The following is a 24,849-nucleotide window of genomic DNA, read 5'->3' on the forward strand; positions in this document are numbered from 1 at the left end:
TTTATGATATTGTTGTCTTAAAAATAAATTGTGCCTATCGTTGTTTTAAAAAAAGAAAGATAGTATTCAAAATTAATTCTTTTTAGGGAAACGATTTGTGTTTTACTGCAAAAATAAATAATAAATGTAATTGACATAAATTATTCGTTAATATACTTTGATTATTTAGGTTTAATGTTTATCGCAAAATATTTAGTAGTCTTTAAAAGTAAAGTTGTCTATTATAATTTATATACAGTCTGTACTATGTCAAAATTTGTTTTTGACAAGTAACATTAACAACCTTCAACTTGTCAATTTTTTTCACTGCAGTAATATTTGTCTTACGAAATTTTGTCCGGCAATAATATTTATTTATGGTCTATTAAAACGTGTTTGCCTAATTTTACTATTATTTATAATGTTTTAAATAATAAGGTACAGTGAGATAACTTTCAGTATGGAGCTTACATTCACAAAGGTAATTTGATCCGCTGTTCTAAGTTTATTGAAACCAAAATTTTATATTTGCTTAGTAAATATATAATATTAAGGACTAGGTATGTACATATTAATAATTTACGCAATTCCATGCTGTGCATGTTTCGCATTTTTTTTAATACATAATACACTATATTATTTGCAAAATCTTAGTATGTATATTGTATTTATACCATGTTTTTAAATATTAACAATTTTCAATAATATATTTTATGTAGACACATATATTTTCTGACTTAATGATATAACTTGTAACAAAAATAAATACGATTTTACAGTTATATAATAATAATAATATCCTTATTATTCACACACAACCATCTGATACCAAATTAAGCAAAGCTTGTGCTATGAAAACCAGACAACTGATATACTACATATACTACTTTTCTTTTGTAAATACATACTTATATAGATAATTACACCTAGACTCAGGACAATCAGACATGTTCAAATGTTCAAATGTCTGTCCTGGGTGGGAATTGAACCCACAATCTTCAGCGTGAGAGGGAAGTATCTACCAACCATGCCGACCGGCTCGTCAGTTATATAAATGACATATAAATGTTTGATTAATTGGTATAAATTGTATTAGTTTATTTATTAAGAACAAAACATAAACTTACCCTAACATAACTTTTTTTAATATGAAAATTTTTATGCTAAAAAAGGTGTAAATTTTTTTGTATGATTCATAAATAAATTGCATAATTAACTAAGACTTCATATGAGGAAACTAGAAACTAAATAAAAGAATGTTCATTGAAACATGTTAAGTTGTGGTCAAGGATATTATTTTTAGCTTTACTATATTTGGGATGCTTGTTGTTTTGATGTTTTGCATTGTATAGGTTTGGTTACCTAAATTTTAAGACTATCAATTCATGTTTTTTCTATTTAAAGTAGGTTATAATAACATACTTTCACATGTATAAGTGTAGTTTGTTTTTATAGTATATGCAGGCGGATGAGCATAAATGGTAAGTGGTCACCAATGCCCGTAGACATTGGCATTGTAAGAAATGTTAAACATTGTTAAACATAAGGCATATTATATTAATTTTATCTCATATTCGAGCTTTGCATAAAGTCTATAAATAAACTCTATATTCAGGCTATTATGCAAGATCTTGTCATCTCATATTGTTTGTCATAAAAACACTTTAGGGCTCAGTTGTTTATGTCAGGTTTCTTTTAGATAATGTAAACAATGTGATAATCACAACAATATGTTTTTTTTAAGGTCAACTTGTATTTTTTTCTGGTTTTTATTTATTACATTTAGATGTGGGTACTATGTTTTTTTCTTTTTATAGAAAAGGAAGGCGGACGAGAATATGGGCCACCTGATGGTAAGTGGTCACCAACGCCCATAGAAATTGGCATTGTAAGAAATGTTAACCATCGCTTACGCGCCACCAACCTTGGGAACAAAGGTGTTATGTCCCTTGTGCCTGTAATTACACTGGCTCACTCACCCTTCAAACCGAAACACGACAATACTAAGTACTGCTGTTTTGCGGTAGAATATCTGATGAGTGGGTGGTACCTACCCAGACGAGCTTGCACAAAGCACCAATAAATTGATAGAATTATTTGTAATTATTCATGCTAATTTATACAGCAACAGCCTGTAAATGTCCCACTGCTGGGCTAAGCTCACTTTTTGAAGAGAAGGTTTGGAGTTTATTCCACCACGCTGCTCCAATGCAGGTTGGTGGAATACACATGTGACAGAATTTCGATGAAATTAGACACATGCAGGTTTCCTCACGATGTTTTCCTTCACCAAAAATCACGAGATGAACTATAAACAGAAATTAAAATCAATCAACAGCCAATCGTTGTCCACTGCTGAACATAGACTTCGCCCAAGGTGCGCCAAAGCTCCCTGTCCTCCGCCTTCCGCATCCAATTGGTGCCCGCCACCTTCTTAAGGTCGTCGGTCCACCTGGCTGGAGGGCGCCCTACGCTGCGCTTGCCGATTCGCGGTCTCCACTCTAGGACTCGTCTGCTCCAACGGCCATCGGTCCTACGACATACGTGACCAGCCCACTGCCACTTCAGCCTGCTAATTTTGCAAGCTATGTCGGTGACTTTCCGTGCCGGTTCTTTTCCGGATAATCTCATTTCTGATCTTATCCTTCAAAGATACTCCGAGCATAGCTCCCTCCATAGCACGCTGAGCGACTTTGAATTTGTGGACTAGTCCCGCAGTTAGTGTCCACGTTTCAGCACCGTATGTCATGGCAGGTAAGACGCATTGGTTGAAGACTTTCGTCTTCAAACATTGCGGTATAGACGACTTGAGGACTTGACGAAGGTTACCAAATGCTGCCCATCCCAAGCGAATTCTTCGATCGGCTTCCTTCTCGAAGTTGTTCCTACCGACTTGTATTATCTGTCCTAGGTAGGTATATTCACTAACAACTTCGAGAGGTTTCCCCTCGACGTATATCAGTCCCGGCACGACATGCCTATTGAACATGACCTTGGTCTTGTCCAAGTTTATACCGAGACCGACTCACCGGGAAGACTCGCCTAGGCTACGCAGCATTTCGGTGAGTTGTTCCAGCGACTCTGCTATGATGACGATATCGTCGGCAAATCGAAGGTGTGAGATGTACTCGCCGCTTACATTGACTCCATACCTAGTCCAATCCAGCGTTTTGAAAACGTCTTCCAACGCGTTGGTGAACAGTTTCGGGGATATTACATCCCCCTGTCTCACCCCTCTGCGCAGTTGGATCGCCTTCGTCTTACAGTCCTGGATGTGGACAGTCATTGTAGCGGCGTTGTACAGACATCTCAGTACCTCGATATATCTCCAATCGATATGACATCTCTGCAATGAGTCGAACACTGCCCAGGTTTCGATAGAGTCGAAGGCTTTCTCGTAGTCCACAAATGCCATACACAGCGGCTGATTGTACTCTTCGGTCTTCTGCACAATCTGCCAAACAGTATGGATGTGATCCACGGTGCTGTAGCCTGGTCGAAAGCCGGCTTGCTCTGGGGGCTGGAACTCGTCAAGTCGTCTGGCGAGACGGTTCGTGACGACTCTTGAGAACAGCTTATACACGTGACTCAGGAGGGAGATTGGTCTGTAGTTTTTCAAGAGGGTTTTATCACCTTTCTTGAAAAACAGTACCACCTCACTCCCGCTCCACGTTTCCGGGGTCTTTCCGTGTTGGATGACGGAATTAAAGAGGCTTGCTAGCTCTTTCAGGACCGGAGTCCCGCCTGCCTTAAGCAACTCTGTTGTGATTCCGTCATCTCCCGGAGCTTTGTTGTTTTTAAGCTGTTCTAGAGCCGCCCTAATCTCGCCTTGGTCAACGACCGGGAGCTCCTCGGAGTAATGGCGCATAAGAGGGGCGCGCTGGTCATCAATACTGATTCCCACGGGTTTATCCGATGTTGAAGAGAACAATTGCCCATAAAACCTCTCTACTTCTCCGACAATCTCAGGCCTAGAGGTAACGACCCCACCATTTTCAGTTTTGTCAGACGCGGCCTCCCAAACTTGCGAGCGAACACTTTCGATCCCCGATTTTGCTCAATCGCAGCCTTGATGGCACGGGTATTGGAACGTCGGAGATCGCGTCGCGTCAGCGTTTTTATTGTTCGGTTTAAGGCCTTATCTGACAAAAACGATGGTAGTTCTCGTCGTTTTCTCATGAGCTCGAGTGTCTCAGCAGAGAGTTTTGGTGCGTTGTCTCTTCTCTGTGGCGGAAAACACTTGCGGGATGTGTTTTGCAGTATTTTGACCAGCGTGTCGGTTCTCTCATCAATGCTGCTTATGGTTTCCAACGCGGTGAATTGATTTTGAAGTTCCATTTGGAACTTTTCGGAGCCTTGAGCAGCTTGGAGCATGGTAGGTCGGAGAGTAGACCTCATCATTCTCGATCTTTCGGCTTTTAAGTTGATATTTAGAGTGCCTCGAACCAAGCGGTGATCACTTCCGGTATTAAACCTGTTGATCACTGTAACATCTCTAAATATGTTTTTGCTAATGCCTTTTATTCGAAATGATAAAGTCTATCTCGTTCCTTGTCACGTTATCGGGGCTTCGCCAGGTCCACCTCCTCTGAGGCTTCTTTTGAAAGAAAGAATTCATCAAAAAAAGCCCCTGCGCTTCGAGAAAGTTTACCAGCATTTGCCCCCTGTGATTTCTGCAGCCCAAGCCGTAAGGTCCGACTTTCGATTCACCGCTATCTTGTACTCCCACTTTAGCTTTAAAGCCTCCCATAACAACATTGTAGTGGGCCTTCGAGGTGTCGTTGAGGGCCTTTGCGATGTCATCGTACATCGCTTCGACCACATCATCAGAGTATGTCGAAGTTGGCGCATATACCTGTACGACCTTCAGGGAGTACCTGTCGGAAAGTTTTAGGACAAGGTACGCTACCCGGTTCGACACACTACTGATTTCCACAATGCTGCTAATGAGATCCTTTTTGACTAGAAAACCGACACCACCCTGGGAGAGGTTATCACCTTCGCGGAAGTAGAGTAAGTTACCGGACTCTAGAGTTATCGTGTCCTCCCCTTGTCTTCGGACTTCAGATAACCCCAGTATATGCCAGTTTATATGACTTAACTCTACTTCTAATTCGGCGAGGTGATGGTCCAGCCTCATCGAGCGTCCATTGTACGTTGCCATGTGCAGTCGTTTTATACGGTAGCCTGCCGTGAACCGGTGATTCTTAGCACCCCCTGCCCTGCCGATACCGCGACCGCTACCTTGGTCGGGTCTAGCGGGCTTGTCGGTAACTGGCCTTTTTTTGGGCGAATCTGCCATTAAGGGGGGGGGTTTGCCCATACTCGCCGCGCTGGGCAGGCGTGTTGGCGAGCGCAGTAGGGGGGTAAGATGTTTATGGGGGGGGGGGACGCTGCTGCCCATCCCCCCTTTTTCCCGTCCCTCAGTCGCCTCTTACGACACCCACGGGATGAGATTGGGGGAGTACTATTCTAAGCCGGTACTCCACGGCACAGACACGAAACAGAAATTAAGCACATGAAAATTCAGAGTTGCTTGCCCGGGTTTGAACCCACATTAATTGATTAAGATTCACGCGTTCTTACCACTGGGCCATCTCGTCTTGCCATGCTAATTTATGCTTATAGTAAAAAACTGATTGGAAATTATCATCAAAGGCATATTTAAACCATCGACTCTTGTCCTATAGTGTATTTAATCTGTATAAAATATTACCAACAATGTTTAATATATTACTGAAATTAATTTTTACAAGACTACTATGCAACAAGACTATATGTATATAGACGTCTTTTGTACTCAGTTATGCTTATTAAAATGAAATCAATGATCACTACATACATTGTGTAGTTCGTAATTAACACATCATATTTTCAAAACCTGAATAAAATTTTCTTTCTATGATGCCTGTTTATAATATCGCTTCTGATTCATGATCAGTCTCAAAATTTGGTGGGTTTTATGTAATTATGATTCCCTGAGTAGGTTACAAGCTTTATAACACAAAGGTTTTGCTTTTGATTGATAAAGTAAAAATCTCAAAGAATGAAATTTGTAAAATAATTGCTTAGGAACTGTAAATTGTTTTGTGGAACTAAACAAATTATTCACTGTTAAGTGATGCTTATTTCACATGGGCATATCCCAAAAACATATTTTAAATATAACATATTTTTGCAGGGACGGCACCACCGCACGCTGATGTGCGTGTTGGTTGCGTGCAATGTGGGCGCTCTCGTTACTGCAATCAACCTTGTCATAGGACTAAATCCGGAGGACAGGTAAGTGATAACAATTAAAATTGAAATAAAGTATTTTTGTCTAAATTTTCATGTTTGTTGCTTGTGTCTCTGCCGACATGTTGTCGTGCCTTTGTCGTATCTTATCTTTAATTTATTTTAATGTGCCTGTTTGTTATTATTAGGCAGCATCACATTCTAAGTTTTTAGGATTATGAATTAATGGAAATATGTTATTTATATACAATATAAATGAGTTTGCATTAGAAGCTGTAGAGTCCAGCGGGTTTTTATATTGACTCAGAATGTATGCCAGTTGATTTTCTTGAAGGATTGTTATTTGTCTTCGTGTGGTTCCTGGATTCCTTAGCCAGTCAGGGTTGCATTCGGCCAGTCTGTCCATAAACGGGTCATATCTATTATGGATCGTTATTTTTAGGTGGTAATCTAGAATATTCTTGTTAGTCGCTACTTGCATTCTCTTCACTATCTTCGCCGTCGTCGGTATAAAATACAAAGTTTTTCGTGTTCGCGATAGTGGTACCACTGCATGAGATACACTAACGTGCAGTCGTAGCTTTCTTCTCGCATATTTGATGAGGATGATCGTCCCGTGCCTCATATATTGTGAAGGTGTTGGTTTCTTCTCCGTTGCCTGTAACCTTGGACATGTATTCTTTCTCTGATATTTTTATTTATTTCTAATTGGAATGCAGATAAATAAATAGAAGCGAGCAAATTAATCACCTTATAGCAACTGGTCACCTCTGGGCAAAGGAGTAAAAAAATATTTTTTCAAAAAGTGTTCGATGTTTGAAAAGACCAGGACATTTTTATAATAAAAAATACCTGGAATTTGAAGTATTTTACATCGATATATTTCAGATATATATGGTATAGTATGGTATAGTTGAAACGGGCGCACTGATAGTGACCGACATAAGTATCTCGTAAGTTATTCAACATACTTCGTATTCTAACAACCTTATTAATTAAGTAATAAACGATGTGTTAGCGGTACACATAGGTTTTTTTTTTTTTATATTCGCCGGGAGGGCAAATGACTCTACTCCACCTGTTGGTAAGTGGTAGTAGAGTCCAAACGCGACGACGGCCAGTACAGACGGGAAAAACGTTCTGCACTAGCCGCCTTCGCCTTGCCGGCCCGCAAGATGCCTCTTCACGCCTCATTTGAAGGAACCCGGGTTGTAAGAGGAGGGGAACACGTGAGCTGGTAAGGAATTCCATTTTTTGGAAGTGCGACAAAGAAAGGAGTTGCCAAATTTCTTTGTTCGCGATGGAATTGATGTCACAGTTAGGCGGTGACATCGAGAACCAGCTCGCGTGGACTTAAGAAGGAAGGGGGAAGCAGGAATTAGAGAGAATAATTCCTCAGAGCACTCGCCGTGATACAGTCGATAGAAATCAGTGCTGCTATCTCACGACGCAATTGTAAAGGTTCAAGGGTGTTTGTGACCTTTACGTCGCCAATAATGCGTACGGCACGTCGCTGCAACCGGTCCAAGGCCTCAAGTAGGTACTTAGCGGAGCCATCCCAAAGGTGCGAGCAATATTCCACGCAAGACCGTACCTGTGTTTTGTACAGCAGGCACAGTTGTTGTGGCGTGAAAAAGCGCCGCACCTTGTTCAGAACTCCGAGTTTCCGTGAAGCTGTTTTTATAACAGCCTCGATGTAATCCCTTGGACTAAGGTCGCAGCGAACGTCAATCCCCAGCATGGCGATTTTGCTTTGCATCACCAGCGGAGTACCACAGAGGGAGGGAAGAGGGGAAAATGTTGACTTTTTCGCCGTGAGAGCGCATACCTGTGTTTTCTTGGCATTAAACTCAACAAGATTATCAGAGCCCCATTTGGCGATGAGCTCTAACGTCCTATCGAGTTCAATGACAAGATTCTTCCGCCTCTCCTCAATTTCCGCTCGCCCAGCCACTGCGCGTCCGTGGTATCCACCAGGCACTGTACTATCGTCTGCATAGCAATGTATGTTCCCAAGAGAGAGACTGGTGGTAGGGCTTTGTGCAAGCCCGTCTGGGTAGGTACCACCCACTCATCAGATATTCTACCGCAAAACAGCAATACTTGATATTGTTGTGTTCCGGTTTGAAGGGTGAGTGAGCCAGTGTAATTACAGGCACAAGGGACATAAAATCTTAGTTCCCAAGGTTGGTGGCGCATTGGCTATAAGCGATGGTTGACATTTCTTACAATGCCAATGTCTAAGGGCGTTTGGTGACCACTTACCATCAGGTGGCCCATACGCTCGTCCACCTTCCTATTCTATAAAAAAAAAAAAAAAGAGCATATCATTGATATGCAAAAGAAAGAGTGTGGGAGACAGCACAGATCCCTGGGGGACCCCAGCATTCACTACATAGAATTGTGAAGCGCAACCATCTACTAAAACACGAAGGCTACGCTTGTGTAGGAAGCTGGCAATCCAGGTGCATAGCTGAGCAGGCAGACCATATAGGTTTGTCATCTTCTTTCTAATGTCAAATTACTAGTGATAGAAGAGAGAAAACGGTGCATAAATAAAACCTATTCAACTATACAAATATATACAATCTTCGACGGTTTTAAAAACCTTCTGCGTGACTAATCGTAAGCGACCTTTTGAAATCATATGCGATTGATATTATTATTTATTAGTCGTTACGTATGATTTATATATTATTTTCTATTTTTATTTGACGTTTTCGGATAAAATATATGAATGTATGTACCGTACGGTAACAATTCCATGTTCAATTGTATGTCTGTCCGCCTCGATGGACTACTTAGTATATTATATATCTAATGGTTTTGTGCTGATTGGACTGTATACATTTTCTTTATTGCAGATACATGACAAAAAACGTATCTGTTATCAAATATTCGGTCCATATAAACCAATCTTATGGATTTTCCGTTTTCATAACCCTACTTTCAATGTTTGGAGAAAGATGTAATGACTTATTTAACATTAGGCTTCAGGTACATGATTTAGGTATATGACATGACATGACAAGGCATCGGCGATGGACCGTATTTACGGGCTCGAATATTTAAAAGAACTGCAGTAATAGGCTAAACATTTTTGAAGAGTTATAATATTGAAAAGATATTATGCTTAGATTAATTAACGAACAAGTATAAAATGTATGTATGGAAAAATAACAATGTGAGCTTGAGAAATTTGCTTAGGCGTTATGTAAGTGTCAAACAGTGTAAACAAAACTGCGGTGCGGCACGGTCCGTACGCGGTTTTCATTCATATAACAAAAACCGGTGACGCTGCGACGCTCTATACATAAATCCTGGAAGATATAGAAATACAAGATACAGATTATATAATTATATTATGATATACGTTATACATATAATTTGTTTTTGTAAAAATTGATAAACTAAGTACGAGTAAGGCTATTACCGTGCTGACGATATCGCATTGGGTCAAACTGTAATTCATTGTGCTACCAGCAGATTGACATTTTAAATCGTTCGTAAGGCGACCCCAATGATGTTATAAATTGTGACGATCAAAGCGATAAGTCTATAAATACAACTCGTGTATATAATACATGTAATGTTGATAAGAGTACACACATATATATATATATGTCTATATATATATATATATATATATATATATATATATATATATATATGTCTATATATATATATATATATATATATATATATATATATATATATATATAAATATAGAAGGTAAAATTACTCTTCAAAAAGCATCTTGGATTGCAACAGACTATATTAAACGATTATTCAGTTTTACAAAAAAAGGTATATCCATATATGTATATAGAGTAATCCTTATGTAACATTTATGCATGTTTAGCATTGCGTCGCGTTAAATAAATACACGGTTTGGCTGTATGTTTATATTTCATATACACACCAGGGTAAGGTTCATACAAACTTGGCGATAAAGATAAGGACATTGCATATAATTCACAAACTTAATTAGACTATAAAAAAATATCCATTTACATATGCAACATATTTGAAATATGTTGCATCGTATATACTTATGAATATATTTAATTAAACTAAGTATTAAATTAACGCCGCTATTAGGACGAGAGTACAATTTCCTGTAAGGCCGATAGCGCGTCATCACCAAGCAACTCCCCATGTTTCAAATACCTATGAAGAACGATGATCACATACCATTAGGTGGGACGTGAACTCATTCGGTCAGCTACGCTTATCACAAATAAAATATAAATAAAATCCACATGGGTTACGACACAACTGATTAAAGGTTACACTACTAAGATAATTAAAAAAAAATCTTTAACATCGATACAGCTGCGTTCAAATTTGCGGTAGTATTTCGCATATTGATAAACATAATATTATTTCTAAGATAAATTGCGTTCAGATACCTTATATCAGAGAGAGAGATAAGTCATACTTGACTTAACATAGTGCATATTATGTAAATTTTATCTCATATTCGAGCTTTGCATAAAATCTAAATAAACTATATACTCTATATAGGCTATTACGCAAAATCTTGTCATCTCATATTGTTTGCCGTAAAAACACTTTAGTGCTCAGTTGTTTATGTCAGGTGTCTTTTAGATAATTTAAACAATGTGATAATCACAACAATGATATGTTTTTTTAAGGTCAATACGTGTGATTTTTTTCTGGTTTTTATTTATTATATTTAGATGTGGGTACTATGTTTTTTTCTTTTTATAGAATAGGAAGGCGGACGAGCATATGGGCCACCTGATGGCAAGTGGTCACCAACGCCCATAGACATTGGCATTGTAAGAAATGTTAACCATCGCTTACGTCACCAATGCGCCACCAACCTTGGGAACTAAGATGTTATGTCCCTTGTGCCTGTAATTACACTGGCTCACTCACCCTTCAAACCGAAACACGACAATACCAAGTACTGCTGTTTTGCGGTAGAATATCTGATGAGTGGGTGGTACCTACCCAGACGATCTTGCACAAAGCTCTACCACCAGTGTAATTCATTTTTATAATAATATGATATGATTTAAATTGAGCGAGAAATATTTTTGATTTAGTTTCCATAACTGTAAATTATAATACTAAAATAAAATCGTGTATTGATACATTTTCAAATTTGGTTAATTATTACTTATTTTTATGTTTTAGTTTTTTACTATTGTAGTTTATATACTAAATACGTAAAAAATTATATCGTTCGGTATACGAAAAATCGATATTGTGAAAGATACCAAAATTCTGAAGACATCTTTTTTTATTCAGATTATTTCAAGGCCGTTTGAGAAGACATTCCAGGTGACGTCATTGCCAAATATTAGATAAGGTTGATCTACATAACTTCATTTATAATGTTTAAACCGACTGACTGTATTAACCTGCAACTAGACTATTCAATATAGATTTGAAATTTAAGAAGACCAGCGTTTCGTAACAAAGAGGAGTACTAAGAAAGGATATTGCGAAATTATGATTTTAAAGACGCTGTATTTAATAATCTTTATCCAATTCATATCTGTCCCTATAGTGTCATTGTATTTGGCACACTGAGACAAATAAATCCGGTCATATACGTTTATGAGATAAGATATACAAGTCGTACTAAAAACGCGCGTATCTGCGAAATATATTTCTATTTATATATACATATAAATAAATAGCAGCTCCGCGCAGTTTTATCTACGCTTAACGTTACTGCCTCATGGCTCGATGGATTATGTTATACAAAATATTGTATAGAGCTAAATAACGCTAATAAGCTAAGTTAGCGCGTGCAAACAAACGAATTCTTCAGTTTTATAATATTAGTAGATGTCACGGTTAGGCGGTGACATCGAGAACCAGCTCGCGTGGACTTAAGAAGGAAGGGGGAAGCAGGAATAAGAGAAAATAATTTCTCAGAGCACTCGCCGTGATACAGTCGATAGAAAGCGCTCAGTGCTCATCTCTCACGACGCAATTGTAAAGGTTCAAGGGTGTTTGTGACCTTTTCGTCGCCAATAATGCGCACTGCACGTCGCTGCAACCGGTCCAAGGCCTCCAGTAGGTACTTAGCGGAGCCATCCTAAAGGTGCGAGCAATATTCCACGCAAGACCGTACCTGTGTTTTGTACAGCAGGCACAGCTGTTGTGGCGTGAAAAAACGCCGCACCTTGTTCAGAACTCCGAGTTTCCGTGAAGCTGTTTTTATAAAACCCTCGATGTAATCCCTTGGACTAAGGTCGCAGCGAACGTCAATCCCCAGCATGGCGATTTTGCTTTGTATCACCAGCGGAGTACCACAGAGGGAGGGAAGAGGGCAATATGCTGACTTTTTCGCTGTGAGAACGCATACCTGTGTTTTCTTGGCATTTAACTCAACAAGATTATCAGAGCCCCATTTGGCAATGAGTTCTAATGTCCTATCGAGTTCAATGACAAGATCCTTCCGCCTCTCCTCAATTTCCGCTCGCCCAGCCACTGCGCGTCCGTGGTATCCACCATGCACTGTACTATCGTCTGCATAGCAATGTATGTTCCCATGAGAGAGAATATCACTGATATGCAAAAGAAAGAGTGTGGGAGATAGCACAGATCCCTGGGGTACCCAAGCATTCACTACATAGAATTGTGAAGCTGGCAATCCAGGTGCATAGCTGAGCAGGCAGACCATATGCCGGCAGCTTGGAAAGAAGACTTCTGTGCCAGACCCTGTCGAAAGCCTTGGAGATATCGAGGCTGACAGCCAACGATTCTCCATGCTTGTCGATAGCTTCACCCCAGAGGTGTGTTACGTACGCTAGAAGATCATCTGTGGACCGTTTTGGTCGAAACCCGTACTGACGATCATTAATTAGACAGTGATCTTCTAGGTAATGGATCAGTTGGTTGTTTAAAATCCGTTCCATCACCTTACAAAGTACTGAGGTGATAGCTATTGGCCGATAATTTGCCGGGTCAGACCGATCCCCTTTTTTGGGAACCGCTTGCACATTAGCTCTTCTCCAAGCCTCCGGCACACATCCCGAAGAGAGAAAAAGTTGGAACAGGCGCGTTAACACAGGAGACAGCTCCGCTGCGCACTTCTTTAGCACTATGGCTGGTATTCCATCGGGACCGCTAGCTTTCCGTACATCAAGTGATTGCAGCTCCGCACGCACATCACGTTGCCTGATTTTGATGTCAGGCATCGTATGGCCACATGAAGTTATTGTAGGTGGCAGCTCACTACAATCATCGTGATGGAATTATCGGCAAAGAGTTTAGCCAGGAGATCAGCTTGCTCTTGCGGACTGTGAGCTAGCGATCCGTCCGGATTTCTGAGCGGTGGCACCGAAGGTTGGCAGAAATTGTTTTGCACAGACTTGGTCAGACGCCAGACTTGTCTATTACAGACAGAGATTACAGATATACAGAGATTGTCTATTTTTTTGATAATTCGCAGATGGAACCGCGTCAGGTAAACACATAATATGTAAATGTTTATTGAACATGTTTTTCAGGCAATATTGACATCAAATAGACTATTATTTCAGACTAGTGTCCGCCCGCGGCTTTGCCCGCGTGTGATGTTTTAGGTACCCTATGTCCTTTTCTGTTCCCCTGACAACGTGTATGCAAAACTATATCCGAATATAACACCAAACAATTATATTCGTTTCTTATAAGTACATTTTTATTGCGCCCTTCCTTAACATGTAATTAATTATATAAAATACCATTTAGTATTGTATTAAATAAATAGTACATACAGTACCAGATTTGGATTCAGGGTGCTATTGCGTGTTGCATAATCGCTCGCGTCGACATGCATGTATTGCTTTAAGTAATGATAATTGCGATTGTAATATTCTCCTTAAAAGAGGTTTTGTAGTTTTACATTTGTATTTGACCTTGACTAGGTTTTTTTTTTTTTTTGGAAGTTTGTAACGAAAGGTTTCAATATGTACTTTTATTTGTAATTTTTTTTAATGTAAAATATTTAACAAGACTAATGGAAAAGCGGACTAGCTATGGACTAATGGACTAGTTATTCTATATATTATAATATATATTTTTTGTGGTTAAAGGATCTCAGTGAAACGTGGTGCAGTGCTAACTGCTCTGGGATTAGTGTACTTCGTAACACTCTTCGAATTGTTCAACGTGGCCGCGCTGTTCACCGGCGCAGGGGCGCGCTTCCGACACAAGTACCGACTCAGCTGCGGAGAAGTCCTCGATATATCCAACAAGTGAGCTTATTATTTCACGACCTTTACCTTGTATGTTTCATATGTCAAACTGAAAATGTATTCGTTCCTCATTTAACACTTTTAGCTAGGAGTAGTAGCTACCTTTTCTCACTTCGCACAGGTAGAATAAAATAAAGGTCTACATAAAAAGTTTATATTGAAGGAAAAACATACAATGGAAAAACCTAGTTTTTTATGGGCGAGGAAACTTTTGGGGCGTTCGCAGATTAACATACTAAATTTTCAACAGAATTAGATAAAAGGATTAGGGGCTCACAGAGGACAAATAAAAATGAATGTTTGTGTCAATATATTTCGTTAGATTGTTATATGCAAAATAACAAATAATTGTTATATTTATAATCCGTGATACGTTATCACTGTAAGGGTTGGTCGCGTCAGACATTATTTATCAATTCCAGGTTAGTATCAGCGGTGCAGGCCGCGTTCTCGTGCGCGACTGGCGCAATAGTGTGCGCGTGGTCGTGCACGCGGGACTTCATGCGCTCTTCACACTTTATGTCCGAAGCGTACGCCTGGTTCGGAGCTGCCTACTTTTTCTACGATATTTGGTCCATGTACACGGTGAGACCGGTGGGCTTATATAATTGTCGATAGTCGCCCTGTTAAATATTATCACTTGTTCTAGCTATAATATTAACTCTTACTTGCTTTAATTTCACTTCTAAACTGCCAGGCTATTTAAAATGCCTTTTATTCTAAATTGAAAATGCACAGCACAGATTGTCTGCACCTCACCAAGGTTGTTCGTCAAATGAAAAATGGACGGATGAATTTAATGATAACGAAATTATTTTATTAAAATGTTATATCACAAATAACTGATATTTATAAATTAAATTAATTGTTTAACTACATTAACCTCATAAAATGTAACAATAATTTATTTTGTAAATAATAAAGCTTAAATAAATACAAATTAAAAATCGCTGCCGTACAAACCATGACCGCGTGTAATGGAGGGTAAGAATGCAAGCTGGATTTCCCCTTTGAATCTCAATTCCGACCATTTGGGATAAAAATTGACAAAAACAACAGGGCCAGATATTTTAAAGATAAAATCCGACGTTTCAGTTATCAGCTCAGACGAATACATATTAATAACCTATTCAACATAGTTTCAATGAAAATTAAAAAAAAACATTTGAAAAATGGAATGATAAAAGCATTTTTTTTAAATATATATAATGAACATGTTTTTGTGCAACTAAATAGTTGAATTACAAAAATAAAACCTATAATTACTCAGCCACTGACAATTGTAGGAGTAAAGGGAAACAATTTAATAGCCTTTAATTGGAAAATGTGTAAAACCGCCAATGTCTCATTCAGGACTTTTACTACATAAGTTGAAATCGCATGACGGATTGCCAATTCATGGTCATAGATTATATTTATTAAAAACGGCTTGGTTTTTTCCACCTCACCTTGAACCTCAGTAATATTTTTCCAGGTTTACGTGCATATGACAACGAACATAGACTATTTCAAGACAAAGTTGAGACGTCCTTCCAAATCGGAAGCGTCGCTATCCTCGGGCGACGCGGTGGTCACGAAGCGACCGTCATTTTTCACCTACTGCCGTCACGAGCCCGTCATACTGATGCATCACCTGTTTATCGGTGGTTTCGGATTTCTTTTTATCATCGTAAGTAGACGTTCAATTAAGAATCCAAAAAATCTATAAAGTTTTGATTGACGAATGCGAAGTATTTATTAATATATAACTATTGAATTTATAAAGTTAGTTTAATTCGATTTCATCGCCAATCGATTTATGGGTACCCCGCTCGTGTGCAGTACCTGCGCGGCGGGCTTGGCGACTGCGCGTTCGGCTTCGTGTACCTGATGGAGCTGTCGACGCCGCTGGTGTCGCTGCGCGGCGTGCTGTCCCGGCTGGGCTTGAAGCGCTCGCGCGCGTACGTCGTCAACGGGCTCGCCATGCTGCTGGCCTTCCTCGCCTGCCGCGTGCTGGCGCTGCCCTACGCCTGCCTGCTCTACAGCCGCGCCGTGGGACTCGGCTACTTCGATGTGAGCTACACCCCTTGTTGCTATTTTCCATTTCGGGTGCTTAGAGGCAGTGTATTTTACTGTCCTCGGATGCCTTGGTGAAGGAAAACATCGTGAGGAAACCTGCAATACGCATGTGTATCTAATTTCAGTGAAATTAGATACACATGCGTATTCCACCAACCCGCATTGATGCAGCGTGGTGGAATAAGCTCCAAAACCTTTTTTTTTATATAGAATAGGAAGGCGGACGAGCATATGGACCACCTGATGGTAAGTGGTCACCAACGCAATTAGACATTGGCGTTGTAAGAAATGTCAACCATCGCTTACATATCCAATGCGCCACCAACCTTAGGAACTAAGATGTTATGTCCCTTGTGCCTGTAATTACACTAACTCACTCACCCTTCAAACCGGAACACAATAATACCAAGTACTGCTGTTTTGCGGTAGAATATCTGATGAGTGGGTGGTACCTACCCAGACGAGCTTGCACAAAGCCCTACCTACCTCAAAAAAGGGAGAGGAGGCCTTAGACCAAAGCAGCGGTTAATTCGCACGCAGTTATTCTGTTTATTGTATACAGTAATAAAATATTATTGTAAAATCAATTATTTTATCCATCGGAGTGTTGCCTTTCATGTCAGGGAAACTTTACACCGAAATAAAAAAATCGCTATAAATCACAAAAAAATAAATAAATATAATAAATAGCGAATTGAGAAAATACGTAAATTTAATTCAATTTAATAATGATCCTATATATTCCAGGCATTAAAATCACTACCGACCGGTTGCAAGATCTCCATCAGCATCCTTCTGCTGCCGCAGCTGTACTGGTTCTACCTCATGTCGGTCGGCGCCGTCAAGGTCTTCCTCCGCAAATCGGATAAGCCGTCAGTCGGCGACCGGACTTCCGGCAAGACCGACAAATCGGCGGTGCAGTTCCCGGAGCTGTCGGCCGGCGACGCCGACAAGCGCAGTTGATGTAAGCGCCGCCGGCACCGGAAGAGCGCCCAGCTCTGTCACTCCCAGTAGCCTTGCATTCTGATTGTCCATTTGATACTGTTATTGTGACTTTAACCACTTGGCGAATTATTATCGATTGATAATTTCTCGACTAAATTCTCGATCGATAAAGTCGCCAACGTGCGCTATCTTTAATGGCTGTTATAGGTATAATAAATACATTTTAATTTAAATTCCGATAGGTGAATAACGGGGATAACGAATATATACGATGTTTTAAACGATACGACAAACGCTCTATATACTTTTCTGTTCCTGAACTAAATATTATACCAAAGACGTTGATTTCCAAGCTTTACGAGACCCGTCGCACAATTTTGACTCTGAAAAAAAAAATGACGCACAAAAATACTTTTTTTTACTGTTACATTCTTTCTTTGTATTACCAATCTCATATTATTTCGAATATCTTATAATAAAGCTTATTATTAATTGGACCGTGTTATATATGTATATATATATATCATACAATTTTCTATATCACAATTTTGTTTTATATTATAGATGACATGTAATGGGGTTACTGACGCCAAACTTGACTACAATCAAAGTTATAACCAACGAGAGAGAGAATCAATGGTTAACCATTGGTTTTCTCTTTCAAATCTTAATAAATTTTATTATTGTTTCTGTGTGTTACAACATTACTGCACAACACGGTCCAATTTATATATAATTTTCTCTATTTCGAATAATAATTTCTTTAAGGGACTATTAGTATACATTTTTGACTTAGTATGTTGGATTAATTTTATTATTGCAAATCAATTTTAAATAAAAAAAAAATGAAACATCGATATCGTTCCTTTTTAATGAGCGTTTTAAATTAAAATACGAATGAATGTCAATTTAGTTATTATTACATTAATAAAGCCTATTCCAAGGTCAGAACGAGTAAACGTAAACAAACCATAGATTAACCTATTCTATTGAGACAGTTCTAAAAATTTTATTTTTTTTTATAATTAATAGGCCAGCGTTTGACCGTTGACTTGCCTGATGTTAAGCATCGACACGGTCTAGGATGTAGCACGTTTACCCATAAGAAACCTGTTTACACTGGATTTGAAGACACCAACATTGTACCTACCAGGATATACGGACTCTATATATCTTTATTTATATTACAACGGATATCGTTGTAATATAAATACATTAAAATCGTTTTTTTTTTGTTCACGAATCCATAATGAATACCATAGACTATGTCAGATCTAGAAGAGTGATGTCATTTCAATGTCAAAGTTGTTTAATTGTCTTTACTCTTCCTGGCATTGGAATAGACAATAAATATAATTACATTACATGACTAAATAATAATAATTATTATTTTAAATATGTACATATGTATTAGTGGTTACCTAAATGTTTCGGTGGTTTGATGTTGTACTCTTGCATGCATTTGTGTAATATGTATAATCAAAAGGTATTGTATTATTCCTTGAATTGTTTCAAAGTGTTTATAAACTATTTCAATAAAATTTGTACAAAATAAACAATGTAATATTTAAATGTGTACTAAAGTCATCTGACTACTATATTATTTTCTCAATAAATATATTAATATGATGATAAAATTCTCTGCACGTTATGAGTGGTAACGTTAATATTTTGTACAAGTTGTATTGATTGACTAAGGCTTAGTGCACATAGTGCTGCGATCGTAATCTTTTGTACTATGAGTAAAAACCGCATACGAATCGCATCCGCACCGCTGCCGCTATTTTGCTTACCTTAAGTTGGCATCACTATCATCTTACATTCATTGTTACTCATACACATTCTTATTTGAATTTTTTATAATGTTGGCGGACGCTCAGTTGGGTCACCTGATGGTAAGTAGTCACCACCGTCCATAGACATTCGCGCTGTAAAAAGTATTAACAATTCCTTACATGACCAATGCGCCACAAACCTTGGGAACTAAGATGTTATGTCCCTTGTGCCTGCAGTTGCACCGGCTTATTTACTCTTCCAACCGAAACTCAATAATATCAAGTATCGTTGTTTGACGGTATAATATGTGATAAGTGCTTGGTATCATACCGGGCTTGCACGAAGCCCTAACATCTAATATTATCCTGTGATCTGTTTATTATTGAGAACGGGAATTTGCGGGTTGGTCGCGACGACGGTGCGGCTGCGGTGCGACTGCAATGCGGCTTTAATGTTTACGCACAGTATTGCGATTTGCGATCGAGTGCCGGTCCCTGCGGCGCCATGTTCACAAAGCCTGAACAACATTTCAGTATTTATATTGCATTTTTAAGAGCATTATTTATTTCTTTTAAAACGATCAATGACATTTTATCTCTTGAAATTTTATGCTTGGTTGAAACGAACAGTAACCTGGTATTAATACAAGGAGAGAGAGAGAGAACTTCTTCTGGTGTATATTTTTATAATATGTGCAATTTAAGTTGGCCAGCCTCACGTTAGGCTCTGTAAGACATTCACGTATGTATCAGCAGTCGCAGTGTAATGGGTAAGAGTATAATATGACGATAAAATTGCGCGATTACAATTAAGTATTGCAGTAATTTTAACCGCCCAATATTTTACTGGTGGTAGGGCTTTGTGCAAGCTCGTCTGGGTAGGTACCGCCCACTCATCAGATATTCTACCGCAAAACAGCAATACTTGATATTGTTGTGTTCCGGTTTGAAGGGTGAGTGAGCCAGTGTAATTATAGGCACAAGGGACATAAAATCTCAGTTCCCAAGGTTGGCGGCGCATGGGCTATAAGCGATGGTTGACATTTCTTACAATGCAAATGTCTAAGGGCGTTTGGTGACCACTTACCATCAGGTGGCCCATATGCTCGTCCACCTTCCTATTCTAAAAAAAAAAAAAAATCTAATCGCACTATCCTGATCCCTTTGGCTATTGTCGATCCTCCTACATTGCTGTTATTATTTTAATTGCAAGCGTAGTTATCGTAAAAACATCAGCGTTACTTATAAACTTTGTATAGCGAATGTTTAGTTAAAACCGATTGATGTTTTTTTCATCATTAATGCTTAACTAATCAACTAAACAATATATTCAGTTAGAAACACGCAGCCACTGGTGACCGGTCAACTTAGATTGCACGTATTGCACATATAAAGGGGTACCTAGGGGCTAAAGGGGATATAATAATTCTTTTTTTGAATTTATAAAACGGTTATAACTTTTCGTGGAGATAAAATCGTCATAGACATGGCTTCGCATTTATGTCTTCGGTTACTTTTAAGTTATTTTGAATCCCTTCATCGATCTTTTCCAAAAATCATCTCATTATATCGAATCTTAATTAAAAAGTTATCTCTTAAATTCGTTTGGCAAAAATATGTATTCTTTTAAAGAATTAATATAATTTGTTTGTATTATTTATATTATGTTATATTTTTTAATTTTTTTTTCTTTAAAATATGTTAAATGGTGGTGTATAGAAGGGTAGGGGTTAGTGCACATTCACATAGAAGGTTCATATTTACGTGATGGTTTTAAACGGATACATCTGCTTACTACTACTACTACTGCTGGTTGAGGTTCTATTCACGCCGTAAAAGCAGCACCGTTTTTAAACCTGACGTGACGGACTTGTAAAACGGATCGCTCTATAATTTGTCGGATCAGTATGTTTTACTGATCCCGAATTACTGACGTGTGTGTAAACTCGTTCGTATAACTACTTACGCCATCATCTAAAAAAAAATTATCGAACCTCTGTGTGAATGTAGCCTTAGGGAGCACTGGTATAGTTGGTGTCGACACTATAGTTGATTTTAGTATACATAATGAATGTTTTGAATGGTGCTTACACTTGTAAAGGTAGTCGTCTAGTTATTAGAATTTAATGTTGCGATATTCGACCTTGCGTGGTTCACATAAGGATCAATGTCAATAGGGTATAACCTCATTGTTGATAATGAGAATGAAAGCTATGACTTAGCTAGAACTATTACAATTCGAAACTCGACAGATAATAAATAATATTGTCACATAACTGGGGTTAAATTAAAATGTACTTTATTCAAGTAGACTGTTAGTACTTTTGAATAGCCATCGACAGCTTTTACAAAATGTCGACTGTCGTCCATATTTGGTTTCTGATGACGTCATAAAATAGTCTATTGATTCAATAACTTAACTTTCGTTAAAGTGTACGTAACTACCGCTATAATTATGTAACACTCGGGTTCTCTACTGTTAACAGTTCTGTGTCGCTGATGTCATCGTTTTTGATATGCGATGTCTTAGAAAACCGAGTGTATGGTGAACTTTACAATATTTTCCGTTAAAAATTTCCGGTGTTATTAAACACGCGATTTAAATCGCTCGATTAAAAATCAATTTATTATCTCCGCTCACCGATCTCGAATACTTATAAAAAAATTGATATATTTAATTTAATCAATTCTATATATCAGTAACATATAAATGTTTTTTACGGAGTAACAGTTAAATGACGCCTTGTCTTCTTCTTTCGAATGTCAAATAAATGTTAACAGAAAGAGAGGAATCAGTGTTCAACTAAACACCCGCTAATCAACTTTTATAACCAAAATAGTATGCTTGTTGTTATTAATATTATAGTTTAAAGTACAATTTAAGTTTATCTACGGTCATCAAATTTTTATTTTCTCCAACGATATTTCGACGAAGTTACGAAAATGTAATTTAAATTCTAATACAAGTTATTATTTTCTTGTCTATTATCTCCCCGATTTATGTTTTTTGATAGTATTTTTTTATAATGTGATTTAATCGTTGAGGCTTAGATTAACATTATATCGACAATTTTTTTATACGTCATATTTTCTACGTGAAATCGTAGAATATATCGTGCGTAGTTCAGATAAAGACAATAATTCAATCTAAAGATAACGCTTCCCTTAATGTTCTAGACTAGAATAAATAATAATGTACACTAGTAACGTGAGGACGAAATTCTTTCGTGTCTCATGAACATTAGGTATTACGGATGTGAAGAACGAATGTTTGTAATACCGGTTTAATACGATCACGTCAAATACTACTGTCCGCTTATACGACACCAGCTACCCGCCCGTTTGCTTCGCTTGGTAAAAGGAGGATATACGCCTACGTATACGCTTATATCGTAATACAAACTCGATCGGTTTACGGTGAAAATAAAATTAATCTAAATGACAACTTAAAATAATTGGTTACTGTAAAAATTTTCAATGGTGGCAATAATGCTAGCTGCAGTACCCCGTAATAGGGTAAAATATTTTATATAAATAATCAAACCTGTCCTAGATTTGATTAGTTGTACAGTAATAGTAGTTGAGTGTCGAATTGTAATAGATAATATTCATTTTTGTGATAGAAAAAAAAACATTTAAAATGTAAAAAAAATATAAGTTTAGTTAAAATAACTAATAATCTGAAATCGCTTTCGAAATAAAATATATGCTTTTGAAATGTGCTAATCGTGATTTCAGCGATAAGTATACGAATTAACCAAATTCTTGTTATAAATTAATTCCATTTGCATTTATTGCATTTTGTATCAAATCTTTTTAATTAAAAATCGTCGTTAGCTATTTAATCTGTGTTTTTCCAAACTATAAATCACAAAGAGCATAAATATGATACACTATGTACAAATTTTTGTATAATAATAAAATTGTAATTAACTTCAGGTTTTGATTAAAATATAACCTTGTAATTTCATTTGTAACATTTATGAAATCGTTGCAATTATTCCAACAAAATAGTGTATTATTTTTTCGTTTGAAAACTTTAGTGGACGTAAATAAAGGACAATATTAACTCAAGTTCTTCATATTTCTTAATGTGTACATTGTATCCGTTGTTTCATTTGCTTAATCCAATAATATAATATATAATTAAAATGTTGTAAATACAAAAAATACCAAAACATTTACCAATAATATACCGATTAGATTTACTCGACTATTAATGCTAATTTAATTACTAAATTGGATGACCTTTAAATGCAGATCTATTTAAACATTTTATTAATATATCGAATTAAAGCGATTGTAATAAGTATTAAGCATTTCTTTGAAAGATAGTCATTTTCTCTTTCCACTTGACGGAATCTTACAAATTTATTGCATGGAGATGAAATGCTGTGTGTAGTGTATGGATGAAACAAAGAAAAATTAATAATATTCTCTCATCTACTATCTTAATTTAGTTGCAAGCATCGGAAACTGAAAATCCTTGATAAATATTCTTTTATTTTATTCATCAAGTCACATTTAAGGTTATGAAACAAACTGACGCCAATGATAATAATTTTCTAAAATCGCTTAAAAATTACATTTAGGTTATAATAACAAATTAAACGAGCTTATTATTATACACCAGTTAAATGTTTGGTTTAAAATAAAATAATAATTGAAATAAATAACGCGTGGTTAGTTACTATATTATAATCCTACTATATATAACATTTATATACATACTAAATAATTGTTAAAATACAGCTGTCGACAAATTGTTATTCTTCCGTAGCATTAAAAACAAATGAATAAAAATGTAATCAGGGCTATATCTCACATTAAAAATTTATTTTGTTTATACATTTCGTACTTAGAAGATTGTATTTCTTAATATTAACGAGTAAAAAATCTATAAGCATAATTGTATCGCGATCCATCAACTTACGTATAATGTTAATGCGATATTTGATGTGTCTTTGATAGTGACGTTTATTTGCAATTGCTATCGTCAGATTTTTCACCTAACAGTTTTCTAATCGCTCTAACCACCCACTTATCACTTACCACCCACTCATCAGATATTCTACCGCAAAACAGCAATACTTGATATTGTTGTGTTCCGGTTTGAAGGGTGAGTGAGCCAGTGTAATTACAGGCACAAGGGACATAAAATCTTAGTTCCCAAGGTTGGTGGCGCATTGGATATGTAAGCGATGGTTGACATTTCTTACAATGCTAATGTCTAAGAGCGTTGGTGACCACTTACCATCAGGTGGCCCATATGCTCGTCCGCCTTCCTATTCTATAAAAAAAAAAAAAAAAAAGACTATCGCTAAATGCTATGTTTTAGCTGGTGTTGATTATAGCTGATCTGCTCTTCTTTTCGCATAGAAACGTATTGTGCTTATTTCTAATGCTCAATATTGCACCTGTGTCAATGGCAAATATTGCTTATATCTATGCCGTTCAATATTTAATTTCCTGAAGCAAACTATTTAATAATAACTACGAAGATCACTCGTACAACAAATGAGGATAATTTAGTCAATACCAGAAATTTGTGTAAACATATTTAGTTGTTACCAATATTATATATAGGTAGAAATATAATAAAATTGATGTCATCTTAATTATATAACTGC

At 37.3% G+C, this 24,849-nt stretch overlaps 1 protein-coding gene across 1 annotated transcript in view; it reads left to right on the forward strand.

The window, feature by feature from the left end:
- Positions 1-295: 295 nt before the first annotated feature.
- The window catches only part of LOC126775678 (uncharacterized), a gene marked incomplete at its 3' end in the record, with an annotated part of 34,343 nt that continues 9,789 nt past the window's right edge, over positions 296-24,849 (forward strand). The window contains exons 1-6 of the mRNA XM_050497742.1: positions 296-460; positions 6,161-6,261; positions 14,280-14,441; positions 14,864-15,026; positions 15,916-16,110; positions 16,263-16,509. Coding sequence (XP_050353699.1) covers positions 440-460; positions 6,161-6,261; positions 14,280-14,441; positions 14,864-15,026; positions 15,916-16,110; positions 16,263-16,509 — 889 coding nt within the window. The remainder of the gene's footprint in view (positions 461-6,160; positions 6,262-14,279; positions 14,442-14,863; positions 15,027-15,915; positions 16,111-16,262; positions 16,510-24,849) is intronic.

This window comes from Nymphalis io, chromosome 18 (genome assembly GCF_905147045.1).
Source record: "Nymphalis io chromosome 18, ilAglIoxx1.1, whole genome shotgun sequence".
Lineage (NCBI taxonomy): Eukaryota > Metazoa > Arthropoda > Insecta > Lepidoptera > Nymphalidae > Nymphalis > Nymphalis io.